General features: G+C 37.0%; 2 protein-coding genes across 6 annotated transcripts in view; one reads left to right on the plus strand and one right to left on the minus strand.

The window, feature by feature from the left end:
- TRAPPC3L (trafficking protein particle complex 3 like) overlaps positions 1 to 13,801 on the minus strand; it is a 49,335-nt gene extending 35,534 nt beyond the window's left edge. Inside the window, exons 1-3 of the mRNA XM_010373225.1 lie at positions 13,760 to 13,801; positions 11,594 to 11,691; positions 8,655 to 8,754 (exon numbers count right to left, since the gene is read on the minus strand). Coding sequence (XP_010371527.1) covers positions 8,655 to 8,754; positions 11,594 to 11,691; positions 13,760 to 13,801 — 240 coding nt within the window. The remainder of the gene's footprint in view (positions 1 to 8,654; positions 8,755 to 11,593; positions 11,692 to 13,759) is intronic.
- Positions 1 to 25,109, plus strand: part of CALHM4 (calcium homeostasis modulator family member 4) — a 33,201-nt gene that overhangs the window by 3,263 nt on the left and 4,829 nt on the right. For 2 of the 5 annotated variants that reach the window (XM_010373222.2, XM_010373223.2), the window contains exon 2: positions 12,070 to 12,177. Coding sequence is in view for 2 of the 5 variants with exons in the window: in XM_010373220.2 (XP_010371522.2) it covers positions 22,625 to 23,185 (561 nt within the window). In the remaining 3 variants the exon portion in view is untranslated. Of the gene's footprint in view, positions 1 to 12,069; positions 12,178 to 21,969; positions 23,186 to 25,109 lie in introns of those variants that run through there. The other 3 variants (XM_010373221.2, XM_010373220.2, XM_030928057.1) reach the window with 3 other exon arrangements.

Here is a 25,109-nt window from a genome sequence, read left to right on the forward strand (position 1 = left end):
AAAAGTTCTTCAAATATTTTCTAAGTTCACTTCAACAATATTTAATAAATGTCAACAGGTGTGGATTTACCTGGTGAACCAAATCCCTAGAATGCTATAAATGATCCCTCCTTTGGAAAAACTTACAGATCTGATGGGGAAATGAAATTGTAAATGAAAGATAACTTCACTGGTTAATACAATAATCAAATTTTAAAAGTTTACTAGTATTATCATAACTTTGGGAAACTGTATTACTTCCATTTTTGTGAAACATCTTTGCTTTCTTTAGATGGAGACTGGAACTATGTACAAAATAAGCTGGTCAACAGCAAATCGTTGGAAGATCAACAGGCACAAAACACGATAAAATTGAATTTCACAAACTGATTAAAACATTAAACTAAAATGCAGACTTACATTGCTCTGCTTTCATAATAAAGATGGTTTAAGTAAGGTTAATCATGGGTTCCCTTACCTGTGCAAGGTTGCTCTGTCATTTTTGCTTACTTAACACTACAACTCTTGCCTCACGTAATGCAAACTAATTATCTACCTTTGGCACAGAAAGATCTAATGAACATTCCAGAAAGTGAACCTGGTTAATTTAAAGCCTATGAGACCCACTGGCAGGCTTTAAGTCTAAGCCCCCAGCTACATCTTTCACTGGGTGGTAGCTCAAGGGCCAGTCTGCCATTTATCCTTGCATATCACCACCTTGGGCTTCCAGGGAAGAAAGTACAAATTATTGGCAGGTGATATTCCGGAGTTCTTGACCACAGTGTCATTTAACAGCACTTCCAACAGTAATCAAATAGAGACAGTAGATTTATAGTCATTGGAGGGATTGAGAAAGGGAACATAGATATGGTTGTAGAAGTTGAAGAAATTTATAGGAAAAAAGAGGTAGTGGTTGTATTGAACAAATTTCACAGTATTTAACAAAAAGTCTTTATTTCAGAAGAAAAGTTTGCACACTGAAAATTGTGCTCTTCAACCTATTTTGTGTCTTCAGTGGCAGAAAGTTGACACCACTCTAGCAATAAAAGCAGGTGGCTTCCTTTGCCATCTCTTCCTTCCACCAGACAGCTAGAGTTGCACTGAACGGCCAAATTCATTCCAGTGTGGGAGAGCAGGTGGAATAGGGTCAAACATGAGGTCACCAAAATTTAAGATGGCCATAGAAATGTAAGTAACAATCAGGATGGCTCATGCCTTCTGTGCTGGTTGTCAGATTATTGCTTCTCAGCTTAAAACCTACTGTTGTTCACTGCCCTGCTTGTAATGCTAGCGCTCCATCATGCAGACATTTCTGCTTGGCCAGAAGAAGGTGTTGCAGGGACACTGCAGGAAGAAGGGGCTTTTCTTCTGTCTCTAGCGTGCCTTTTATTGGCTTGCTCCTGCTTAAGAAGTGGAACTCTGTCTAAAAATGATTCCTCCTTTGGGTGCTCATTCTCACCCCTAAATTCTATAGTGTGGTTTTTTTCCCGCTTTCTCAGTAACTAATCCCCTATAAATAGCTCATAATGTTTTCTACTCAACCTTTCATTTTGAAACAATTGTGTGCTTCCCGTCTCCTGACTGAACCCTCTCTGGCTCACCTTCCAAGCTGTGGGACTCCCCTCTGAAAATGTCTAATAAAATCAGATTTGGATATCCTTGTTGAAGTGTCAAATCAGTGCTTCTGAGCACAAATCTGTATTGGAGATTGGAAATCATAGCCCTCGTGCTGTCTCCATTCTAAAGTGGCTCAGGAGTTTTGGCTTGAAATGTTTTCATTCGTCCCATAGATTCAGTCACAGCAGTCTTGTGCATTCAGATCAGAAGCAGAAAAAAACAGTATGACTAGCACGATTTGCTGAAATTTTTCTGCATACACTCAACTCTAATCTCAAATGGACCATTTTATTGAAATAAAAATGATTCATCCACTGGGAAAAAAATTCCCTCTGCTATTTTGTTTTCTCTCTGGATTATGTGCTTAAATCTTTTGCCCTAGAGTTTACGCTTACAAAATTCACCACTTAGATTTACTTCCATGTTTTAGGCACCCTCATTCATATTGCTTCCTATGACCATTTCCTTGATTTTTTTTTATTACTTATCCCCCAAAATCATTGCTTACATTATTTAATTAAGGTAAAATTTCAATTTATACTATAAAAGGAAAAGATCTCTTCTTTTGCTTTCCAGAATTTCCAACAAGCACAGTATATTAGATGCTGATTTTTTTAACCTAAAAATCAGGGTTTCAAGTTTTTTAAGTCTTTTTATGCTGTGTTTAAAAATCCCCTCTTTACAGTGAAAACAAAGCAATGTGACATTTACACTGAAAAGTGATAAATTCCCCCATGTCCCTCAGAGTAATCATCATATTGACATGGACCTGAGAGCAAAAAGCTTCCCCAACTTTGACAAACATAATTTGTGCAAAGCCAAGCAGTTATAAACACTGTCAGTAACTGGAAGGTATAGATGCTTTGCAGGAGGCTTTGGAAGCTACATTCACCACACTCAGCTATTTATGATTATAATTCAATGTGCAGATGGTAGCTAGTGAAAGTAATACCCGAAATTAAGGAGAATGACAGCTGAAAGAAGTCTCTTCTGACAAATATGGAAACCGAATTTTGGACAGCCTAAGCAACTTGCTCAGAGTCACACAGTGGGAATGTAAATCAGCAGGATGTGGACTCTTCCTTTTTAATCTCCACTACATTGGACATGGTTAGGCCAGTGCTCATCTACTGATGAGGATCGCAGCTCCTAGTGTCCAAATTACTTTCAAAAGGCAACATGATTATAGTTAGTGTCAAACCTAGCCTTTGTAATCATCTTGATTTAAATGATCAAGTTTTTTTTTTATTATTATACTTTAAGTTCTAGGGTACATGTGCATAACGTGCAGGTTTGTTACATATGTATACTTGTGCCATGTTGGTGTGCTGCACCCATCAACTCGTCAGTACCCATCAATTCGTCATTTATATCAGGTATAACTCCCAATGCAATCCCTCCCCCCTCCCCCCTCCTCATGATAGGCCCCAGTGTGTGATGTTCCCCTTCCCGAGTCCAAGTGATGTCGTTGTTCAGTTCCCACCTATGAGTGAGAACATGCGGTGTTTGGTTTTCTGTTCTTGTGATAGTTTGCTAAGAATGATGGTTTCCAGCTGCATCCATGTCCCTACAAAGAACGCAAACTCATCCTTTTTTATGGCTGCATAGTATTCCATGGTGTATATGTGCCACATTTTCTTAATCCAGTCAAGTTTATCTCTAATTAGCTTCTTCTAATAACAAAACTATTTTATCATAAATGTGTTTGGAAACCCTAAAATGTATTTTGTATAACTAAGGAGGTTTTTGGTTCTTTGACCAGAGATAGGTGCAATTGCACTTTCTGCTTTCCCTTATAATAAACAGAAAAACATACAGGTGTGTAAGTAAGTTAAATTATCTAATATTTCATTACTACAACTAAAATCAGCTATGGTAATTCCACTGCATATTACACATTTTCATTTAGACCAACTACAAAATTTTTCTCAGAACAATTATCATAGTAGAAAAAAATCTTTAAAGATACATTTTAAACAATTAGTTCGTGGAGAAAACACTAGAATAAGGTCAGAAGAATTAAATTCTAAGCTGGGTTTTCTTACCGTGTCCGTGGTAATAGCACATAAGTCTCAATCATACTATCAGTAAAATGGGGCTAATGACAGATGATAGATGTTCTTTTTATTTCACAACGTTCTTATAAGGGAAATACAGGCAATAGGTAGGAGCTACTTTGAAATTTTATAAAGAAAATATCAATGCGTTTTTCAATATCGTGTTATAATGCTGCTGACTTATTAATTTTCAAAATAAATTAGTCTTATTTAATATTTGTAGTTATACTTTGAAGTAACCACCACAAAAAGTTGTTGTATACGATAAAATTCTGTTTTAAAAATGGATGCATTTTAATGTTGTAGGAACTAGACTTTATATTTAGCTTGGCATCTTCTTTTTATATAAAATGCAAGGCCAACTAAAGGTTTTTGCCTTCAATGATTTGGCCCTTGTCATGGGATTTCTTTTCAGACCACTAGATGGCGCAACTAAAGGTCTACTACATGTTAAAAGGCATCGTCAGAGGCCTAATGACAGACCGACCTCCTCTTTGAAGAAAAAAACGAGTGAGGAAAACAAGAGAGAGGAATGTTATGAACACCTGAAGTTACACAGTCCTTCCCTCGCAAAGGCAGAGGCGTGCAGAGTGCAGGGTAAGTTCAGGAAACCTGTTCCTACATGCAGTCTTTTTACTAACTCAGAGGCAGGGATCACTTCTCCTGTCTGGGCATAGGTTTCTTCATCTAGTCAATTCTCTTTAAATGCATTCCTTCTCTCTCTTTCCTTCCCTGGAGACAGGACAGAGATCATGAGTTCTACTGGCTGCCACGGTCTCTAGCCGCTCAGTACTTGAGAAGGATGATAATGGTGTTCGGTAGAAGTGTGTGGTCTGAGAGGGCAGCCAAACAAATTTTACAGCCATCAGGTTCTATTCCTGACTCTGCCATGTTCTGGGAGCAGCATATGACTACAGTAAACTTCTTCTGAACTTGGCCTAGTTCTCCGTAAAACTGACTGTATCATTTGACATCTGCCTTCTCTGAGGAGAGTTTACAAGGATTAATGAGATAATGCTGCCAACAGGCCCGACGTTTGAATGAAAGCTGCTAATTATTAACAAAGCCTCAGTGGGCAGGTCCATAACTAAAGTCTGACCTTTTATCTTTGTCAAAATGCTCCTTAAATGGGTGACATTATTGCTACAAGTAAAGGAACATTTTGCTGGAGAGGTAAAAATGATTAAGAGGAAGGACATCAGGCCTTTGAAGGAAGGTGCAAAGAGCAGGGACAACTGTCCTACACTAGAGAAGGGTGAAGGTGATGAATATTCTCCTCGTTGACAAGAAAGAATCTTGCATAGCAGTGGAAGTGGATCTTTTTCATGTTCACTGAGGACAGAAGACACAGGAAGGAATTCATCAGAATGGTTGATAAAGACATGAAAAGCTTAGAGAAGGGATATTTGGAAAGCAGATGTTGTGCATGTTTCTAATAGGGGAGAATCAAACAGACTTGTTTCTAACTTGGTAAAAATTGTGTACCATTAGGAGGTCAAATTTCATTAGAAGCTTCTTTACTCTTTTAAAGACAGAATATGATTTTTGAATATAATTTCTAAATGGGGAACATTGTGGATTTTTTTCATGGGTCTCTTCTTGCTGAGATACGAATTCATTTTCTTTCTTATGCTCTCCATAGAACATTTCTTACTCGATTCCTCTTCAATCTTTTCTTTTTTAATCTGGAGCATTGAAAGAACTCTTGTTCTATTTCCACGTATTGAAGACTTCATTGTCAGGTAAAGCGAGGAGTTCCTCCAGGAAGGGACTTGAGGAGCCCTTGAATGTGTTGGGCAAGGTGAGGAGCATTCCCAGGCTACCTCTTGCAGAAGAAAAGCAACTTCCCAAGGGGCCTGAACAAAAGACTGCTTTGATTCCTTCTTCCTCCTTCTTCCCCTCTTCCCTTCATCTTTTCTTTTCTTTCAACTAATTTTTATTGAGTATCTACCCGGTAAGAAGGCCTACATTACGCCCCACATAAACATGTACTTCCTATTGGCATATTTAATTTGACTTTCAGCTCTGTAATTTTCCTGTGGCTAATAGAGAAACATCCTGATTGAGGACCACAGGTAACAAGAAAGTTTTACATGAGACTTCCTAGACACCTCTGGGAAGGATTTATATGCGATATTTGTTAGCAGCTATTTTGAACTTAATGACACTAATTTTTAAAAGTTATCGTTTTTATTTTCTACTAGAGAAGCCTTGTTCCTTTATGTTCCTCTAATTAAAGTGAATATGTGGAATTATCTCTTCTGAGTTCCTTCAGAAGCTTTGCAGTGATTTGGATGGTGCCCTCAGCGCCAAGAATAGACAGTAAGAAAGAACCAGAGAATCCTCCCATTACACTGCACTATTCTAACTGGATCAGCCAATATTCTCTGGGCCAAGGGCATTTACAGTATTGAGCATATTTCAGATGATCTCTGACCCTACATCGTGTGACAGAATGTAATTCCAGATTCTCAGCAATGAGGTTGTGTATGCCTCTACTTCCAGTTGGTTACTCCTCTTTTTTCAACAGATTTTTTTTTGTTCTGTTAATCATCTTCTTAAATAAATAAGTGAATACATTAATAAATGGAAAAAGATGTGTACCATACATATACAAACATATCTAGAGGAATAAAAATTTTGGCTAGTTGTGCTAACATATCTTTAGAATGAAGTCTCCAAATTGCCCTTGAAATTATTTTCTTCAAATGTTCAAAGCCTAACAAATAACCTTAACCTTAAACACATGAGTCAGGTTTTATTGTCCACGTTCTATAAGTTTTCAGATTATTGGTCAATGTTCTACCGCCTTATGAATTTGCAAGACAAAGTCTTAAATTTTTCTTTCTTTCTTTTTTTTTTTTTTGAAACAGGGCCTCACTCTGTCACCCACGCTGGAGTGCAGTTGAATGATCTCGACTCACTGTAACCTTCACCTCCCAGCCTCAAGTCATCCACCCCTCAGCTTCCTGAGTTGTTAGGACTACAGCTGTGCCACCACGCCCAGCTAATTTTTGTATCTTTTTGTAGAGATGGGATTTCACCATGTTGGCCAGGCTGGTCTTGATCTCCTGAGCTCAAGTGGTTTGCCCACACTAAGCTAATGGGATGAATTTTGGCAAAGATCAAGAGGGAGTCATTCTCAAAGCAATCTAATTGTCCTCATTATAGAAAGACTATGTCTTACTAATCAAAGAGCCTAGAGGGCTACCAACTAGAAATGCAACAAAAAACAACCATCTACATTTATATATTACAAGTATTTACTTTCCATTAAAACAGCTGTTATTCTTAGGCCGGGCGCGGTGGCTCAAGCCTGTAATCCCAGCACTTTGGGAGGCCGAGATGGGCGGATCACGAGGTCAGGAGATCGAGACCATCCTGGCTAACACGGTGAAACCCCGTCTCTACTAAAAAATACAAAAAACTAGCCGGGCGAGGTGGCGGGCGCCTGTAGTCCCAGCTACTCGGAGGCTGAGGCAGGAGAATGGCATAAACCCGGGAGGCGGAGCTTGCAGTGAGCTGAGAACCGGCCACTGCACTCCAGCCCGGGCGACAGAGCGAGACTCCGTTTCAAAAAAAAAAAAAAAAAAAAAAAAACAACAACAACAACAGCTGTTATTCTTGTAGTATTGCCCATATAATTAGTTTCATTAAAAAATGTTTTATTTTATTTTTCAAACTACTGTTTTGGGATCTTACTTATATTCTGACAATATAGAAAGGGACTTTTTTCCCCAACCTGGTTAGTGGTGTGATAAACTCACTGTGCTAACGTTGGAAGATACTCGGATAACAGTTTCGACTGCATTATTCACTAGCCATGAAATAATACAAGTAATAACATCAGTAAATGGAAAAATCTTTCATTTGGATTGTATTTTTTAATGTAGAATTTTTTCCCACATATACTATGATTTACTGTTCATCATATTATTTCTGGAACTTAATTTTCCTATCTGGAAAATGGGGATAGTAACTCCAGTTCTGCCTACTTCAGAGGGTTACTGTGACAATGAAAGACAAAGAGTATGTAAAACTGCATTTAGGCTCAGAAAGCATGATGGTATAGAATGACAGCCATTCATGCACAAATTAACAACACTACATTAATAACCATAGGCCAAGATTTTTTTTTTTTTTTTTTTTTTTTGAGACGAAGTCTCGCTCTGTTGCCCAGGCTGGAGTGCAGTGGCGGGATCTCAGCTCACTGCAAGCTCCGCCTCCCGGGTTTACGCCATTCTCCTGCCTCAGCCTCCTGAGTAGCTGGGACTACAGGCGCCCGCCACCTCGCCCGGCTAGTTTTTTGTATTTTTAGTAGAGACGGGGTTTCACCATGTTAGCCAGGATGGTCTCGAACTCCTGACCTCGTGATCCACCCGTCTCGGCCTCCCAAAGTGCTGGGATTACAGGCTTGAGCCACCGCGCCCGGCCGGGCCAAGATTTTTTAAATGCTGGCTGAAGATGCATTTTCCAGTTGAATTTCTAATAACAGTGAGCTAATCCTGGATAATTCCTAGTTCTCTTCTATATATCAGGGCTGTGAAAGTTCTTAGAACAAATATATTTACAGGAAGTTCTATTTTTCTCTTGGGAAAATACTCTGGGAATGACTAAACAATATTCTCTGATACTACCAAAAACCGTCTCCCTCCATGTGCTGAAAATGATCATAAAGAAACTGGTTTGGGGCATGCATGTTGTAAGGTTGCCCTATTGCACTCCCCTTTTGTTTACCTTCGGAAAATGCTTTTCCCACTAGAAGACATACGCTCTACACACTCCTGTAGTCAGGAAAATCTATAGTTGCTTAAATGCATCTTTCAGTTCACAGTAGCTTTATCTCTGTGCTGAAATAAAATGCTTTTCAATTAGAATCTCCTTTCTCAGCACCTAACAATGAATGCAGATGGAACCTGTCCAATCTGAGCAGAAAAACCACCAAACTTAAAATAATCAGAGATTTTCAAGACATATCGACAGAGCTAAAAACATAGTTACCTGGGCAATTATGTCTGTAATTTCTGAATAACTATGGCATCTTCCCACACAGGATCGAGCCAGAAAGTCTTCTACAAGCCGTGTTCCAATGCCGTAACCCCTGTGGATGAAGAGTGTAGTCTGAAAATTCTAAGAAATTAGTGAAGTCTATCAGTTTTTAAGAAGGGATTTGTGTGTTTAGCACTTGTGCAAGAGAATCACAAATCAAACCAAATATGATGAGTCAAATGGCTTTTGGCCATGGGCTTCTTATTCGTCCCACAGACCACAGAAGCAGAGAGTAACACACCGAGGAAATATTAACTGTTCTCCTACAAGCAGAATAGTCTGCCTAGAATCAAGACTGGCCCAAACTTGACAATGTAAATTAAAATTAAGGAAGGCTGGTGTCTGTAGCCTAGTGTTTCTCAGTGGCAACTAATTTTCTCATCATTAGCTATGATGGATATCAAATGAGAGTCTAGCTAAAGTGTCTGCTACATGTGTGATACCCGGATGCTCGCTCTTCTCTTAGCATTGTTATCAGGGTAGAAGGGCAGGCATTTCCAGGATGAGCTCTGGAAGGAGGGGAAGAAAGGAGCAGAAAAAATTTTTATTGTCAGTGACAGTTTCGGCAACTTCAGACTCTGAAGTTTACTAAGAAAAAAAATCTCGTTTTTCATTCCAGGGAAACAAACTATGGGACTTGGGGGAAGGTATTGTATTATCCCCACCCCAAGAAAATAGCTCTAGTAGTGCCTGAAGTACAATTTTGAGAACCTGCGATTGAGATGTTATTATACACACACTGAATATGTAACTAAGGTGGCTGAGCACACACTTTCAATAAGATAAACTGAGAAACGACTAAAATTCCCAAAAGGATACAAAGAAAGGTCAAAGTCTCTGTCTTATAAGAACTTGCAATCTAGCTGAGCAAATGTGACCTTCAAGGTGGAAATCAAATGGAATGCTATTTTTGCCAAACCTCTATCACAAAATTGGTCTTTTAATTTTACAGCCACATGTACATAGACAAGTGAAACGATTTCCAGTGGAGCCACAAAACACCCAATGAGACACCACAGTGTTCAGAGGCAATGATTACTCCAGAGGCTCTAAAAAGAGATGAAATATTTGGTGACTAGGTGGTTGGAGGGAGACAGATTTGATGTGAGAGTGCTTATGAATTCAATGAATCTTGTGAGATATCCTATTTATATTTCTGATTGGATAGAAATATTCAGTTTAGCTTCCTTGACTTTAGAGAAAAATGGTTTATAATTTCAGCCAAGAAGCTCACACTGCAAAGACTTTTAACAATCAACATGTCTACTTTACAGAACTAGTTGTATCCGGATTAAAAAATATTTCCAGTGTTTTCTAATTATCACTTTGCATATCCACAGCTCAGCAACTGGGAACAGTGGTCAGAAGCCAAAACGTTATGAGCTGTACTATATCTACACATATTGCTTTGGTCAAAGGGTATGTTTCTGCAAAGTAGATATTTTATAAATTAAAAATGTAAGAGGCTCTCAGCAGAAGCTATAAATCTAAATGTGAATTTTTTTCTTAAGGAAAGATCTTTCTGCAGCTTCTCAAAAATTTATTATTTAATATTTCATTCATGTTTGTTAAATGCATACTCAATTAGCTAACCAAAGGTATTTTTTTAGTCAAATAAGTGAGCTTTTTTATTATTCACAGCTTTTTCACAAAACAATGCAAGTTTAACATAAGTCAAATAAAATGAAGTAATTTCTGGAAATGCTATGTCAGATGTTTAAGTGTGACCTTAGTGTAAAATAACTTTAACATTCCTCACAGCTATAGACAGTTCAGCTAACGAAGTGACCGAGAAATCTATAGGTGGACAGTTGGGCAGTTCTCTTCTTTGTGAATGCCCTTGACTAATTAAGTAGAAATGCCAAAAAAAAAAAAAAAAAAAAAAAAAAAAAAAAAAAAAGGCATGTGTACAAAATAAATTAGAACTTTTTAAAAAGAAAAATAATATGCATACAGAAAGAAGAAAAATGAGAGTTTTGAAAAAAGATTTTCAATCTTTATGTTGTCTTTTTCTGTATTTCAACTGAAAGTGCAATGAACCCTTTTAAAAAGCTCTAAAATGTTAGGCTAAATTTCCCCTTCAATCTGCCTAGATAAATCTTCTAACCAGTACACATTTTCCAGTCTTTCCTCTGTTAGAGTCCTCTTCAGAGTTTATAATTAAGAAGTTCAAAAACCATTGACAGATGTTTTATTGTTTGGCAATCATCTGATGATCACATAGTTATTCAGAGAAAATCAAAAGGTAGAATTTGTGCAGGAGGAATCTCCAGTAATAAAGACAAAGAGAATGGGTCTCATTTAAAAAGGAAGAAGTGAGTTTTTCTACCTAATGTGTTTTTTAAGAAAAGCATAGTAAGGATTAAAAAACATTCAAACAATAAAAATGCTATCTCAAACAAAATAAACTCTCCCTTTAATTCATAATTCCCATTTTCTCCATCTTCCCCTTAGGAAACTGCCATTATGAGTTTCTTGCATATCTTTCAATAGATGGTCTGTGCTTGTGTAAGCATATATTTATATTGGAAGGAGTTGTGTTAGAACAAAAGACTTCTGAAAAGAATAAAATTTGTTGTTCCGTCATGTTGTTAATAGAACAATTTCAATTTTACCACATATTTTGCTTATAAGCAACTCTTAAGTCACTTAAGAAATGATTTCTAACTGAAGAGAAAACATCCCACACTTGATATTTGTAGGAAAAATATTACTTTATTCTATCAAACCAAATGGCACTTGTAAGAAATTATGTTCAGCTTTCAGATGTGATTAATTGAGATAGAAGAACCGCTGCTGAAATGAAGCAAGGGAAGTCATCAGAGGCAGCAAGAATGCAGGTGATGTAAGAAACAACAGACATTCAATAAGAATGAAGGACTTACACTTACATTTTATCTAAATATTGGTTCACATCTTCATCTTTCTCATAATCCTTACACAGCTGGGCAACCAGAGCTCCATAGGTAAGGACAAAGAGATCTTTATTCTGGAGAAAAAAGGGGTAGTTTCTTGTTACAGGCAAGTTATGACAGTATACTACTGTATTTCTTTTTTTTTTTTTTTACAAAATCTGGTTTGAAGTAGCCTTAGAGGTCATCTGTACGTTTTTTCCTTCCTCCTATTATTGCAACAATTCGCACTTTTGAAAACAAATTATATTCACATTTGGATACATTGATGTGGGGTGGGGGAGAGAGAGCTGTTAAATAAAATGAATTTCTCAACATGAGAACATCCTTCTACTTCTATGCATTTGCTTACATGATAACTTGCAATGTATTTTCATGGAGGACAGTTTTTTAAAAATACTAATTTCTAACATAAATTTCTGTTTTTCTAAAATATATGCCAACCATGTTTTCAGTTGGAAGGAAGAATTGGATAAGACTTCTCAGGAGTCTGCACAATCCCTAATGGCTCCCAGATCTGCCAAGGAGACCTTCAGGATAAACCCAAATGTAGCAGCAAATTTGTGAGTTTCTTTTCTTTTTACTTAGAGAAAAAAGGGGAAAGTGATATTTCCTCATAGATCTCCAAAATATGTCACATTTTTAGAGTAAATTATAGATGAAAACTAAAGCTTAAGATAATTTAGGTTTGACTTAGGATTCTTCCAAGAACCTAATAATAAATCACAAGAAATGTCGGTAAATTATCAACATATAAGAGCCGCAGCAGAAGACAAAGTGCTGCCATGTACTAATGCTACAGCATAAAGATAAGCAAAGGTGAAGAAGAGGGAGAGAGAGAGAGAGGGAAAGAGAGAGAGAGAGAGAGAATGAGATTGTTGTAACTACCAGTAAAACAAAAGAATCTGAAAACAATAAAAGTAAAACAAAATTATACCCTACCTACATGCCATGGTCCCAACATTGTGTCCATTTATAATTAAGGCCAAACTGAAATAATGGAATTTCTTCTCTGTCCCTGATGGGTGGGCACTATTATATATTGAAACCTATTTTATTTCCAGCTGAATTTCTGGTTCAGTACCCATAAAGGCCAGCTTTCTCTATTCTGCTTCATGGCCAAGGATTGTACCTTGAACTGCCTGTTCAGTTGCGTCTCAAATCCATACCACAGATACTAGGAAAGGTCAACATAAGTTTATCTTCATAGTTTTTAAAACAATAAAAATAATCATGTGAATATCTGAGAGAACATCATTAACTATTTCAGTAGGTTATGAATGTATCAGGCTACAAATACATTTTAACTGCGTTATAAAATCAAGTGATTTTGGTATAATATGAAGTATGTATTATTTATCTTTAGCACTTGAGAGTCCCACAGGAAAATAAATCAAGATACCAGAATGCCAGAGGAGGTATCCGCAGGCATTTCAAACTGAAGTATGCCAGTTAGTCACTACAATTCTAAACCCCAAGTCTGAAATTACTTAATTATATCAAATGCCTATCAGTCTCCTGAAATAATTAACAGAATTTTAAAGTTAACAGTGAGTTTTTGTATCTGTAGCTTCTGAATGGCTAAAACTAAGAGGGTATTAAAGAATGTTATTTAAAACTAATCTGCAAAAAAGTAAGGTTTATAAATAACTCTTAACCTGGAATATATAGAAAGGATAATATTACATACCAAGTTACAATAAGACTAGGAAACATTTTTAAAGGCAATCTTTTTTTGATGACCTATTTCTATTCAGTTTTACACATAATCAACTATATATATACACACATATATATACCTATATACACATACATATATATATAAATTCCTATTTCCTGAAGTATGAAATACAAAAAATTGCTAATATTTTCATATTTTCTGTCAGAGGCAAAAAATAATTGACACTCATATGGATATAATTAGTCAGAAAAGAAGACCTTAAAGTCTGTATAAAGAATTGATTATTCTTTATGTGGGAGATAATCATAATTATTCCTGGATGTGTCATTTATGATTCACCTCGCTGAACCCTCTCTTTCCTCCACTAAAAATTCTTATGGCATCACTTTTTAAAATAAATCAGAAATTACTCAAGAAAACATTTTCTCTGAAGTAGAAAAAATCTCTTTGTAGAAAGATCTTACTATTTTATGGTATTCTGGTCTTCGGTGTGCAGGGCGAGACATAGTGCTTGATAGATGAAGAATGTGATCTTCAATTTATCTTCTTTTGTCTGTTTCTTAAAGGTATATCAGTCCAGGTCTTAAAGGTATATCAGTCCAGGTCTTAAAGGTATATCAGTCCAGGTCTTAAAGGTATATCAGTCCAGGTCTTAAAGGTATATCAGTCCAGGTCTTAAAGGTATATCAGTCCAGGTCTTAAAGGTATATCAGTCCAGGTCTTAAAGGTATATCAGTCCAGGTCTTTTTGTTTTGTTTTTGTAAGCTCTTCCTTGCTTTGAGACAGGAGTGCTACTTCTGCACTCTACTGCTTTTGCTCTTTGCTGAACTGAAGAGGGAAAAAAACCATAACAACAGGATTTTCTTATAGCCACGTAACTTGCCACGGATCAAATAACTGCTTCATTTGTAAGGATGAATTGTAATCTAGAGCCATAAAAGCTGATAATGTGAAGTCAGACCTGAAGCACTGAGACACAAAAAATTCTTTAGCCCAAGGGAGTTCTAGAGTGGTGTTTTGTTCTCATGCCAAGACATTGTTTTAAAATCATAAACAGAAAACTTTGCAATCCAAGATAGATCTAAATGTTAGCATTATTCAGTCTTGGATTGATTGTTGTAAGAATTAGAGAGACAAGATCAGCAATCCGTAGGTAATAAATCCTGAGTTCAAACCTGATCCCTTAACTACACCAATGGTTATCACATTGTCCCCAAAACCATAGATCCCTATCTTGTGTGATTGCAGTAGTCAAATATATCTGGTAACCTTTTTTTCTTTTCATTAGCAGCAATCAACAACATTAAGGAGTGACAGAACGGGCAATATTTTCTTACAAAACTGTTGTTCAAAATGGGTGCTCTACAGTATAACAAAGTATAATGATCTGGTAGACAAAGTAAGCCCTTAGCTTTCTTTTGAGAGATCTGGAGATGTTAGCTATTGAAGGCTCTCTTTATTTATGCAGAAATACTTAAAATTCAAATAAAAAATCCTTTCCTTGACAACTGCAGGGTGCAGAGGAAGATCAAAATCTTTCCAGAAACAGAAGCGGAAAATTCAGTTTAGGAAAGTAGTTTTCTACTACTTATAGTTTGAGTCCATTCGTCCTATTTGTTCTGGCAAATTCTTGCTATAAAGGGACAGACTCAAGAATACTTTGAAGAAAAGTGTAGTGTAGTTGAAAGAACCTAGGACTTGGAAGGCTCAGGCTGTTGCAGCCCTACCATTTATTGGCTGTGTGGCCTTGGGCAAGCCATTTTATTGCTCTATGGCTCAGTTTCCACATTTGCAAAATGGCAACAATATCACCCACCTCACAGAATAATTGTGAGAATCAAAGACACAGGTGTGCCATAAAACACATTAAAATGCACTATATAAAAACTAGTTATGATAGGTTATTCTTGTGGTTGGATGAATTGAATGGAATTTTACAATATCTATGGTATTTCCATGACTGCATATGTTCTATGACAGTATGATCTCAGGAAAATTAATTTCACTTGGTTGTGGGGTAGGGGTAGAGAGTTTTTTAGTAGCGATTAATAACAACTTATATATATACCAAATTTACAGTTTACAACATGGTTTTCATTTTCTTTATCTCATTTTAATTCAAATACAATCTGTGAAATATTACTGTAATTGTGGCCATTTTACAGGATAAGAATCTAAAAGTAGAGACGTTGAGAAATGTGTTCAAGGTTATCTGGATGTTGGCAACAAGAAGGGATTTGGACTAAATTTGATGATTCCAAATCAGATATATTTTGTACTGCACACACTCTAATTACGTTAGAGCAAACTATTTCAGAGTCGACTCACAAAGCTTACTAAGGTTCAGTGACAGCATGTTGCTGGGTCAATTTGTGGGCAATCCTGAGTTCTGAGTAAGATACTGCAGAGAATAACATAGAAAGGGCCTGTGTGCTTGCTGCGAGCTGATGGCAGTACTGGAATCAATTTCACCAAACTCTAATGGCTGTGGTATGGTCACATTAGGGCCATCGGGAGAATTCAGGATGTCACTGGGTGTATTAGAAAAAGCCAGCTTTTATTTCAGACTGACATGGTTCCCCTCTGCTCCATGACCTTCCAGTCAAGACACAGAGCTTGAGGAAGGAGCAGAGACCCTGCCAGGTGCTACTGTACAAAGCACAACCTGCACGACCACAGCTGTACTCACCATCACAGGGGACACTGGTTTACTGGTTTTCAGACTATGAAGCCTACTATTCTTCAGCAGCTCTTAGGATGCCAGTGAGCCCTGTGTTCCACAGACTCCTTTTTTAATGTAAAAGTACTCCTCCCTTAAATAGAAGAAAGCACAAAGATGATGTTTCAAGCAGGTACATGATCTATAATGTCTGCCCTGGCAGCCAACTAGGCAAGATATTTATTCAAGATATTATTTCAAGATAATGCATAAGCAAAGTTTTCCATGTTTAACTAAGAGTTCTTTAGTCTTGTTAGGACTAAATTTGGAACTGGGGTTAGGAGAAAGACACATTCTTAACTGGCTTAACTGCACTGCAGTCAGCCAACCCAAGGAAATGGTGAATTGAGCTATGCCCCTAGGCTGGTCCTTTGGGAATACGTGGGCAGCAGAGTAGACACTTGGGAAGGCTCTAATAAAGGAGGACATCCACTGATCTGTGGGTTGTATGATCACCCGCAAACTATCAGAGAAGACAAAGGTCTGAATGTCCCTAAAATTTATGTGTTTAAACTTAATGCCCATTGTGGTAGTTTTAAGAGTTGGGGCCTTTGGGGAAATGATTAGGTCATGAAGGCTCTGCCCTCGCAAATGAATTAGTACCTTATACAAGGGCTGGAAGGAAATAGCTTAGACTTTTGTTGCTTTTCTGCTATGTGAGGATATAGCAACAAAGTGCCATCTTGGAAGCAGAGAAGAGCCCTTGCCAGAAAACAATGCCAGCACCTTGATCTTGTACTTCCCAACCTCCAGACCTGTAAGAAATAAATTTCTGGTGTTCACTAGTCTGAAGTATTATAACATCAAAAAAGAACTAAGAAAATTGATTACTCATGAATGTAATCATTCACAGTCATTGACAAGTTACACATTGGCACTGCAGATGAAGTGATTAGTTCTTTCAACAGTAAGCAATAGTAAAACTTGGGAATTTATCATCTACAAACTCCTTTACAGCAAGAATTTTACAATCCAATAATGACATCTATCAATCAATGCTCCATCCTTTCCTACATAATTCCCTGAAAGAATGGTCTACAGTTTCCTTCTCTACTTCCTTACTCCCCATATACAGATGCTCCTCAACTTGTGATAGGGTTATATCTCGATAAACCAATCAGAACTCAGAATGCATTTAATATGCCTCATGTACCGAGCAACATAGCTTAAGTTAGCCTTCCTTAACATGCTCAGAACACTTACATTAGCCTACAGTTGAGCAAAATCATCTAACAGAAAGCCTATTTCATAATAAAGTATTGAATATCTCATGTAATTTATTGAACACAGAACTGACAATAAAAAAACAGAATGGTTGTATGCATGTTTGATGTAGGGTTTCTACTGAATGTATATTGCCTTCACACAATTGTAAGGTGGGGACCATCTATACTTTAATTAAGTTGATTTTTAAATATAAAATTATAAACATAAGGAGGCCAAACATGGTGGTGCTTGTCTGTAATCCCAACACTTTGGGAGACCGAGGTCAGTGGATCATCTGAGGTCAGGAGTTCGAGACCACCCTGGCCAACATGGTGAAACCCCATCTCTACTAAAAATACAAAAAAAAAAATACAAAAAAAATACAAAATATGAAATATAAAAATGCAAAAAAAAATTAGCCAGGCGTGGTAGAGGGCACCTGTAATCCTAGCTACTTGGGAGGCTGAGGCAAGGGAATCACTTGAACCTGGGAAGCGGAGGTTGCAGTGAGCTGAGATGGTGCCACTGCACTTCATCCTGGGTGACAGAGTGAGACTCTGTCTCAAAATGTATATATATGTAAGAAATAAAAATAAAATTATAAGCCTAAGGAAAGATGTGGTATTTACTATCAAGCTTTACTAAACATGTCGCTATATACACTTCAGGCTTTGCTTTTTAAAATTTTTGTGTTGATACATGATATTTATGAGGTACATGGATAGAATATACAATGATCAAGTTAGGGCATTTAGGGCAACCATCATCTTGAGTATTTATCATTTCCATGTGTTGAGAACATTTCAAGACCTCTTTTCTAGCTGTTTTGAAATGTAAATACATTATATATTATTTATATATATATATATATAACTCTTGGACAAAACTTGCTAAGTTTGTTCTTTGTACATTTTATATATTTTCTGATATTTACTTGATTGATTTCTGATATTTACTTGATTGATTTCTGATAAAAGCATATTAAAAATATCTCTCCAGCCAGACATGGTGACTCACGCCTGTAATCCCAGCACTTTGGGAGGCCAAGGTGGGCAGATCACCTGAGGTCAGGAGTTCGAGACCAGGTTGGCTAACATGGTGAAACTCTGTTTCTACTAAAAATACAAAAAATTAGCCGGGCATGGTGGCACATGCCTGTAATCCCAACTACTCGGGAGGCTGAAGCAGGAGAATCGCTTGAACCTGGGAGGCAGAAGTTGCAGTGAGCCGAGATTGTGCCATTGCGCTCCAGCCTGGATGACAAGAGTGAAACTCCATCATATGTATATATATACACACACATATATATCCATAATTGTAAGAATTTTTCTTTATAATTTGATTAGTTATTGCTTTATATATTTCAAAGTTATGCAATCACAGACACACAAGTTGACAATTGCCAAAATTATTCCTTTTGACACTTTTTAGTTAAGTTTTGCCTTCTATTAATATTATTGTTCCCATTGATATATATTTCAGTACCTTTATTTTCAAGCATTGTGGTATAGTTTTGAGAGTATCACTTGTAAGCAGCATGACTCTATTTTTCAGTGACTTTGTAGGTAAGTTTAATCTAGCTCTGGAATAGTGGTTAAAAGCATGTGTCAGACCACCTAAGTCCCAATCCTGGCACTTCCGCTTATTTGTGTGTGATGGGCGGAAGGGCCACGTCAATGTTCCTGGGTAATCTCTCCACACCTTAGTCCTCTTATCTGTAAAAACATTGAGGATATTAGTATCTCATCATAGGGTTATTGTAGGAACTAAATAACATAAAGTTCTTAGAGCAGTAACTAGTGTCAGTAATTGTTAGTTGTTGAAAATTTTTTTTTGTTGTGATTATGGATGTATTTAGTCCCATTTCTACCATTATTTTCTGTTTTCTCTTTACCAGCCTCTTTCCATTGTTTACTCTCTCCTTTCTTGTCAATATTCTCTTTGTATTTCCTCTTTTTTGAATGATCTATGCGTTGGATTTCTATTCTTTTTTTTTTTTTTTTTTTTGGTGAGACGGAGTTTCGCTCTGTCGCCCGGGCTGGAGTGCAGTGGCCGGATCTCAGCTCACTGCAAGCTCCGCCTCCCGGGTTTACGCCATTCTCCTGCCTCAGCCTCCCGAGTAGCTGGGACTACAGGCGCCCGCCACCGCGCCCGGCTAGGTTTTTTTTTTTTTTTTTTTTTGTATTTTTAGTGGAGACGGGGTTTCACCGTGTTAGCCAGGATGGTCTCGATCTCCTGACCTCGTGATCCGCCCATCTCGGCCTCCCAAAGTGCTGGGATTACAGGCTTGAGCCACCGCGCCCGGCCGGATTTCTATTCTTTTAGTGATTACACTTATACCCCGAAGCCACCAAATAAATCAATGTAATTAACATTTCCATCATCCCTGTTCTAGTTGTGTTTTCTCAGATTCTGTATTTGTCTATTTGGCATCCATTAATTACAAGATCAAATAATGGCCAAGTGCTTACATCACCCCTGTGATCAAAGCCCATAATCTGAACCACTTCCTTATCTAATTTTCATTTACCAAGCCAATATTTACCCTCCCTTAGATAAACTATGGCCAGGTCACAGGCAAGTAGGGATAGCCTCTGTGCCCCAAGGCCAATCAGAATTGTTTAGTTAGCCAACCCTAAGTGTCTTCCCTGACCTCCCTTGCCTTTTCCACAGAGTGCAATAGAGGCTCAAGCTAGGCTTTCCCTGCCACCTCTTGTCCCCTGACCAAATCTGATGTGCCCCCATGATCTTATGTGGCAATAAATTATTTAAATGGCATTGGCCTCTTTGTGTTGTCACTCAGTCACTTCCCTAAATTAAAATTCCGCGGCACAAGTTGATACAATCCCAGAATTACAAAGGGATATTTCTCATATTCCTTTGTAATCCCTCTCTTCTTATCCCTACTTCCAGACTTCCTAGGCAAGCACTGGTCTGTTTTCTGTCGGTATAGATTAATTTACATTTCCTAGAATTTTACATTAAAAGAATCATACACTATGTACTACTTTTCCTGAATTATTTCATCCAGAAAATTATTTCTGAATTCATTCATGTTATTAATATATATTAGGTTGGCACAAATGTAATTGTGGTTTTTGCCGTTACTTTCAATCGTTTTATCCTTTTTTTTTTTTTTTTTTTTTTTTGGTGAGTAGTATTCCATTGTATGAACGTATAATACTTTGTTGATTCATTCCTTTGTTGATGAATGTTTGGGTTGTTTCCAGTTTTTGGCTATTCTAACTAGGGTTGCTATGGACATTCATGTGCAGGTTTTCATGTAGACATGTGCTTTTATTTCTCTTGTGTAAGTAACTAGGAGACAAGTGCTTATGTTATATGGCAGATATATGGCTACCTTTTAAATAAAATGACAATTTTCCAAAGTGGTTACTCCATTTCACATTCCCACCATGAGTATATGAGAATTTCAATTGCTCTGCCTCCTTGCCAACATTTGGTATGGCTAGTCTTTTTATTTTAGACATTTTAGTAGATACGTAGTGACCTCTTATTATAATAATATGTTGCCTTAGTTGTAACTTTTGAAATAAAAATTAGTTATTTCTGAAGTGAATGGACTTTTAAAAGATTATACTTGTGCCTATCATTATTTTTTGCTACTGTGTCTCTCCTCAGGGCTCATTTTACTTTTTGCTGTAATATATCCTTTAGTAATCCTCCTAATGAGGTTCTGTGGATGGTAAATTCCCTTAGCCTTGATGTGTCCTTATTTTGCTCTGTCTCGAATGATAGTTTGGCTGGTATTAAGCACTCTGAAGATAATGTCTTCCGGTCTTTATTGTTATTAATGAGAAGTCTGCTGTCAGTCATTGCCATTCTTTTGTACATTATCTGTTTTTTTCTTTCTGATAGTTTTAAAGAATATCTCTTTATTTTTCACATTCTGCGGTTTTACTCTGTGTTTAGTTGTGCATTTATATTTCTGTATATTGCTCAGAATACCCAACATTCTTTGGATATAAGAACTTTTCTTTGATTCTGCAAAGTTCTCAGTTATTTCTTCTTCAAATATTGCCTGTCTATTCCTTCCTTTTTTCTTCCAGAACTCCTACTAGACAGATTGTGTAGTTGCTTAATTGTTTTCAAAAATAATTATTTTATTTCTTTGTTTGTTTATACTGCATTTTGGGTGAATTTCTCAGTACTACATTTCCATTCACTAATTATGTATTTAACCATGTCCAGTTAAAAGTTTATTTGAGATGAGAAATGTATATCATGTTCACTTTTTATAAACCCAGTCAAACCTATTTCAGTGCCCTTTATATAGAAATTCTATAATAAATGTTTACTGGTTAAATACACACAGAAAACATCTTACTTTTTGTTTTTAGATATATAACTTTATTAAAAACCAAATATCGGCCGGGTGTGGTGTCTCACACCTGTAATCCCAGCACTTTGGGAGTCCAAGGTGAGCGGATCACGAGGTCAGGAGATCGAGACCATCCTGGCTAACATGGTGAAACCCCGTCTCTACTAAAAATACAAAAAAAAAAAAAAAAAAAAAAAAAAAAATTAGCCGGGCGTGGTGGCAGGTGCCTGTAATCCCAGCTACTTGGGAGGCTGAGGCAGGAGAATGGCGTGAACCCGGGAGGCGGAGCTTGCAGTGAGCTGAGATCGGGCCACTGCACTCCAGCCTGGGTGACAGAGCGAGACTCTGTCTCAAAAAAAAAAAAAAAAAAAAAAAAAATCACGTTTGCGTATAACCAAAAGATACCTATAAACAAATCTGCAACTTAAATTTTAAGCAGCACATAGCAATATGCTGTGAATGCAAGTAGATTTAAAATGTTTATGCGAAGTTAGAATATTTTGTTGTGATTTGGCTTTAGGGGCATCTAGCCTTGTTCTTTCCTTTGGGAAATCTTTTGAGCTCTTCTAGCAGAACCCTTAGGAACATTCCAGCCAGCCCTAAATTTTGGATTGCTCTAGTATTTAATAATTTCCATTAATAATTTTATTATAATTTTATGGTGACAAGATGCTGGTCTAGTACAAGGTTAAGAATGTCTCGTTTTGCTTTCAATGTTCTATTTGCTGGTGCTCAGCATTTTGCGTCATACAAAGCAGCACATAGAAAGTTGGAGGCAGCCTGCTTTCTAAGCGAGCCTCCTTTTTAATTATAGTAAAAAAAAGAAATTCCTCCCTTCACTCATACCTAAAGGAGCGCACCCTCAATTTCTTTCAGCTGTAATCAATCTGAGCTCAGCGTTTTCAAAGTACACAAGGAAAGATGCTAGAATCCTTTAAACATGTAAGGATGTTGGATCACTCGACACAACCAGTTAAACCAGTAAGATCCCATAAAATGGTTATAGCTGGTGGAGTCTAATGATCAGAAAGGGCCACAAGTTGATTTGTGTAAGAGCTTCCCATGATGTGCCCAACTCTCAACAGTATTGTGTCTTCTCTGCAGAGAAGTGGTATGTTTATCAATTCTTTAATTGCAGCCTTGACTATTGGTGGGCAACAGCTCTTCTCCTCTTCCACATTCAGCTGTCCTTGTCAGGTTGGAAAAAATTTCTATTATGGTTCTGCTTTTCTTGTCATTCCTGCCTTGATCCTTCTGATTGCTGGCTTTGCTCTGAGGAGCCAAATGTGGACAATTACCGGTGAATACTGCTGTAGCTGTGTCCCTCCGTACAGGAGAATCAGCCCCCTAGAGTGCAAGCTGGCTTGCCTTAGGTTCTTCAGCATCACTGGGAGGGCAGTTGTTGCTCCTTTAACCTGGCTGGCGGTGACCCTGCTGACAGGCACGTACTATGAATGTGCAGCAAGTGAATTTGCATCTGTGGACCATTACCCAATATTTGATAATGTCAGTGCCAGCAAACGAGAAGAGATCCTAGCTGGGTTTCCATGTTGCAGATCAGCTCCTTCTGATGTGATCCTAGTAAGAGATGAAATAGCTCTTCTGCACAGATACCAGTCACAGGTAAGTAGATTTTTTTCCCCCTGCTATGTTATCCCATAGAACTACAGTCACTGGAAACATTGCAGATTCCTACTGCTTCTCATATTCTCTGATTATAGAATACAATACTAGATACTGTTCATCAAAGTGAGTTCTACTGAGCGAATATACATAGTTAGGATGTTGGGCTTTGGAGTCAGCAGAACTGAGTTTTAGTCTTGCTTTGCCACTTATTAACCTGCAAAACCTTGAGTAAAATGGGGATATTAATGGCACCTACCACATGGGGTTGTTGTGAGGAATACATTGACCAGTATATCAGAAGTGTTTGATATGATTTCTAGAATCTATATTAAGAAATAGATTTTAGATATTATAATGAATATTATTGCTATATTAGTAAATCCCATCTTCTGTATATATATTCTTAAATATGCATTCTTATATATTACTATTTCATCTAAAATTATAGAAAGCTTAATTATAATGAAAAATAACTCCAGTTGTGATTCTAAATTTGGTGTCTATGAATAGGTTTATGTCAGAAAGTGGGGTGGGGGGGAAGAAAGCCTGAACCCTACTACATTTATAGGTTAAATTTTTTAAGTGCTATTGTGCATTTTGTCAGTAGAAAGAGTGACATTGGCTGTCATCAATTTCTCCAAGGGATTTGAGGAAAAAACACATTTTGAAACCACTGTCACATAGTAAAAGCATAGCTTTTTAAAACTACTTATTGCAAAGGCATGCATATTTTTTCACTGGTAATCTTAGAGTTACTACATTGTAGAAATGCTGAAGTTATTTAGTTGGGAAAAGCTACCATCAAGACACAGAATATCAAGTTATTGCAATATGGCCCAATTTTTAAAAAGTTAGAAATACCATTAGATATGCTGTGTCTTAACTTTTAAAATACTAGCCCTAATGCTCAGAGGAGCTATGTAAAAGTATGTGAAAATTCAAAAAATCAGTAAAGTATAACTTAAAATAATTTTCTTGCTTAAGAAAAGCTAAATTGTAATACGCATTGGTAAGATTTTCTTAAAGTCAGAATAAAATGTGTTATTAAATGCATACACAAATTTCTGTGGAAAGACACTTTTACAGTTCTGAGTACCATTGCCAGTAGGTTGTTTGGTTTTGTGACAACAAAACTTACATTTATTGATGTACTTTTCATATACTGTATAAATATTTCATATCTTAATTCTAGTTCTGATAATATTGAGAGATGGATATTACTACCCCATTTTACAGATAAGTAAATCAAAGCTCAAAAAGTTTATGTAACTTGTATAATTCAGGGCTAATAAACTGGATCAAGATATCCCAAGATCATGCTATTTCCTTTTCATTAGGCCGTCTTCTGTGACTGTCTCAACCTTCAATCACATTTCATTAACATACGTTATTTTTCAGTTAGATTTTTGTGAGTTGACCACAAAATCGCCTTAAATTCAAGTATCTTCTTTGCCCATGCCCCATTCTAAAACATCTTCCTGACATTAACTTCACCCCATTTCAATCTACCTTCTAGACATATGCCAAAAATATCTGTCTAAGTGCAAATTGAATGATGAGATCCCTTCCCTATGCATATGAAGCCCTTCAGTGATTTTCTACTAGCCTAAGAACAAACCCAATTTCTTGGCATAACATACAAGGCTTCAACATCTTGCCCTTGACCACTTTTACATGACTCCTACGAGCATATGAGTCCAAATGTCTTGAGGTTCTGCCAACTATTCATGCTATTTTTTCTTTACCTTCTTAGAACTCTCTTTACCTTCTTGCATCTGGTGAACTTCTTTTTAATAATTTAGGCTTTTGCATTATCTCCTCTGGGAAGTATTCCCTGATACTCCTTTCCCTTAAGTGAGTTCATTCCATTGTGCTTCCTCGGGTGCTCTGATTACTCATATCAAAAACTATCCCATTGTGT

This window comes from Rhinopithecus roxellana, chromosome 4, assembly GCF_007565055.1.
Source record: "Rhinopithecus roxellana isolate Shanxi Qingling chromosome 4, ASM756505v1, whole genome shotgun sequence".
Lineage (NCBI taxonomy): Eukaryota > Metazoa > Chordata > Mammalia > Primates > Cercopithecidae > Rhinopithecus > Rhinopithecus roxellana.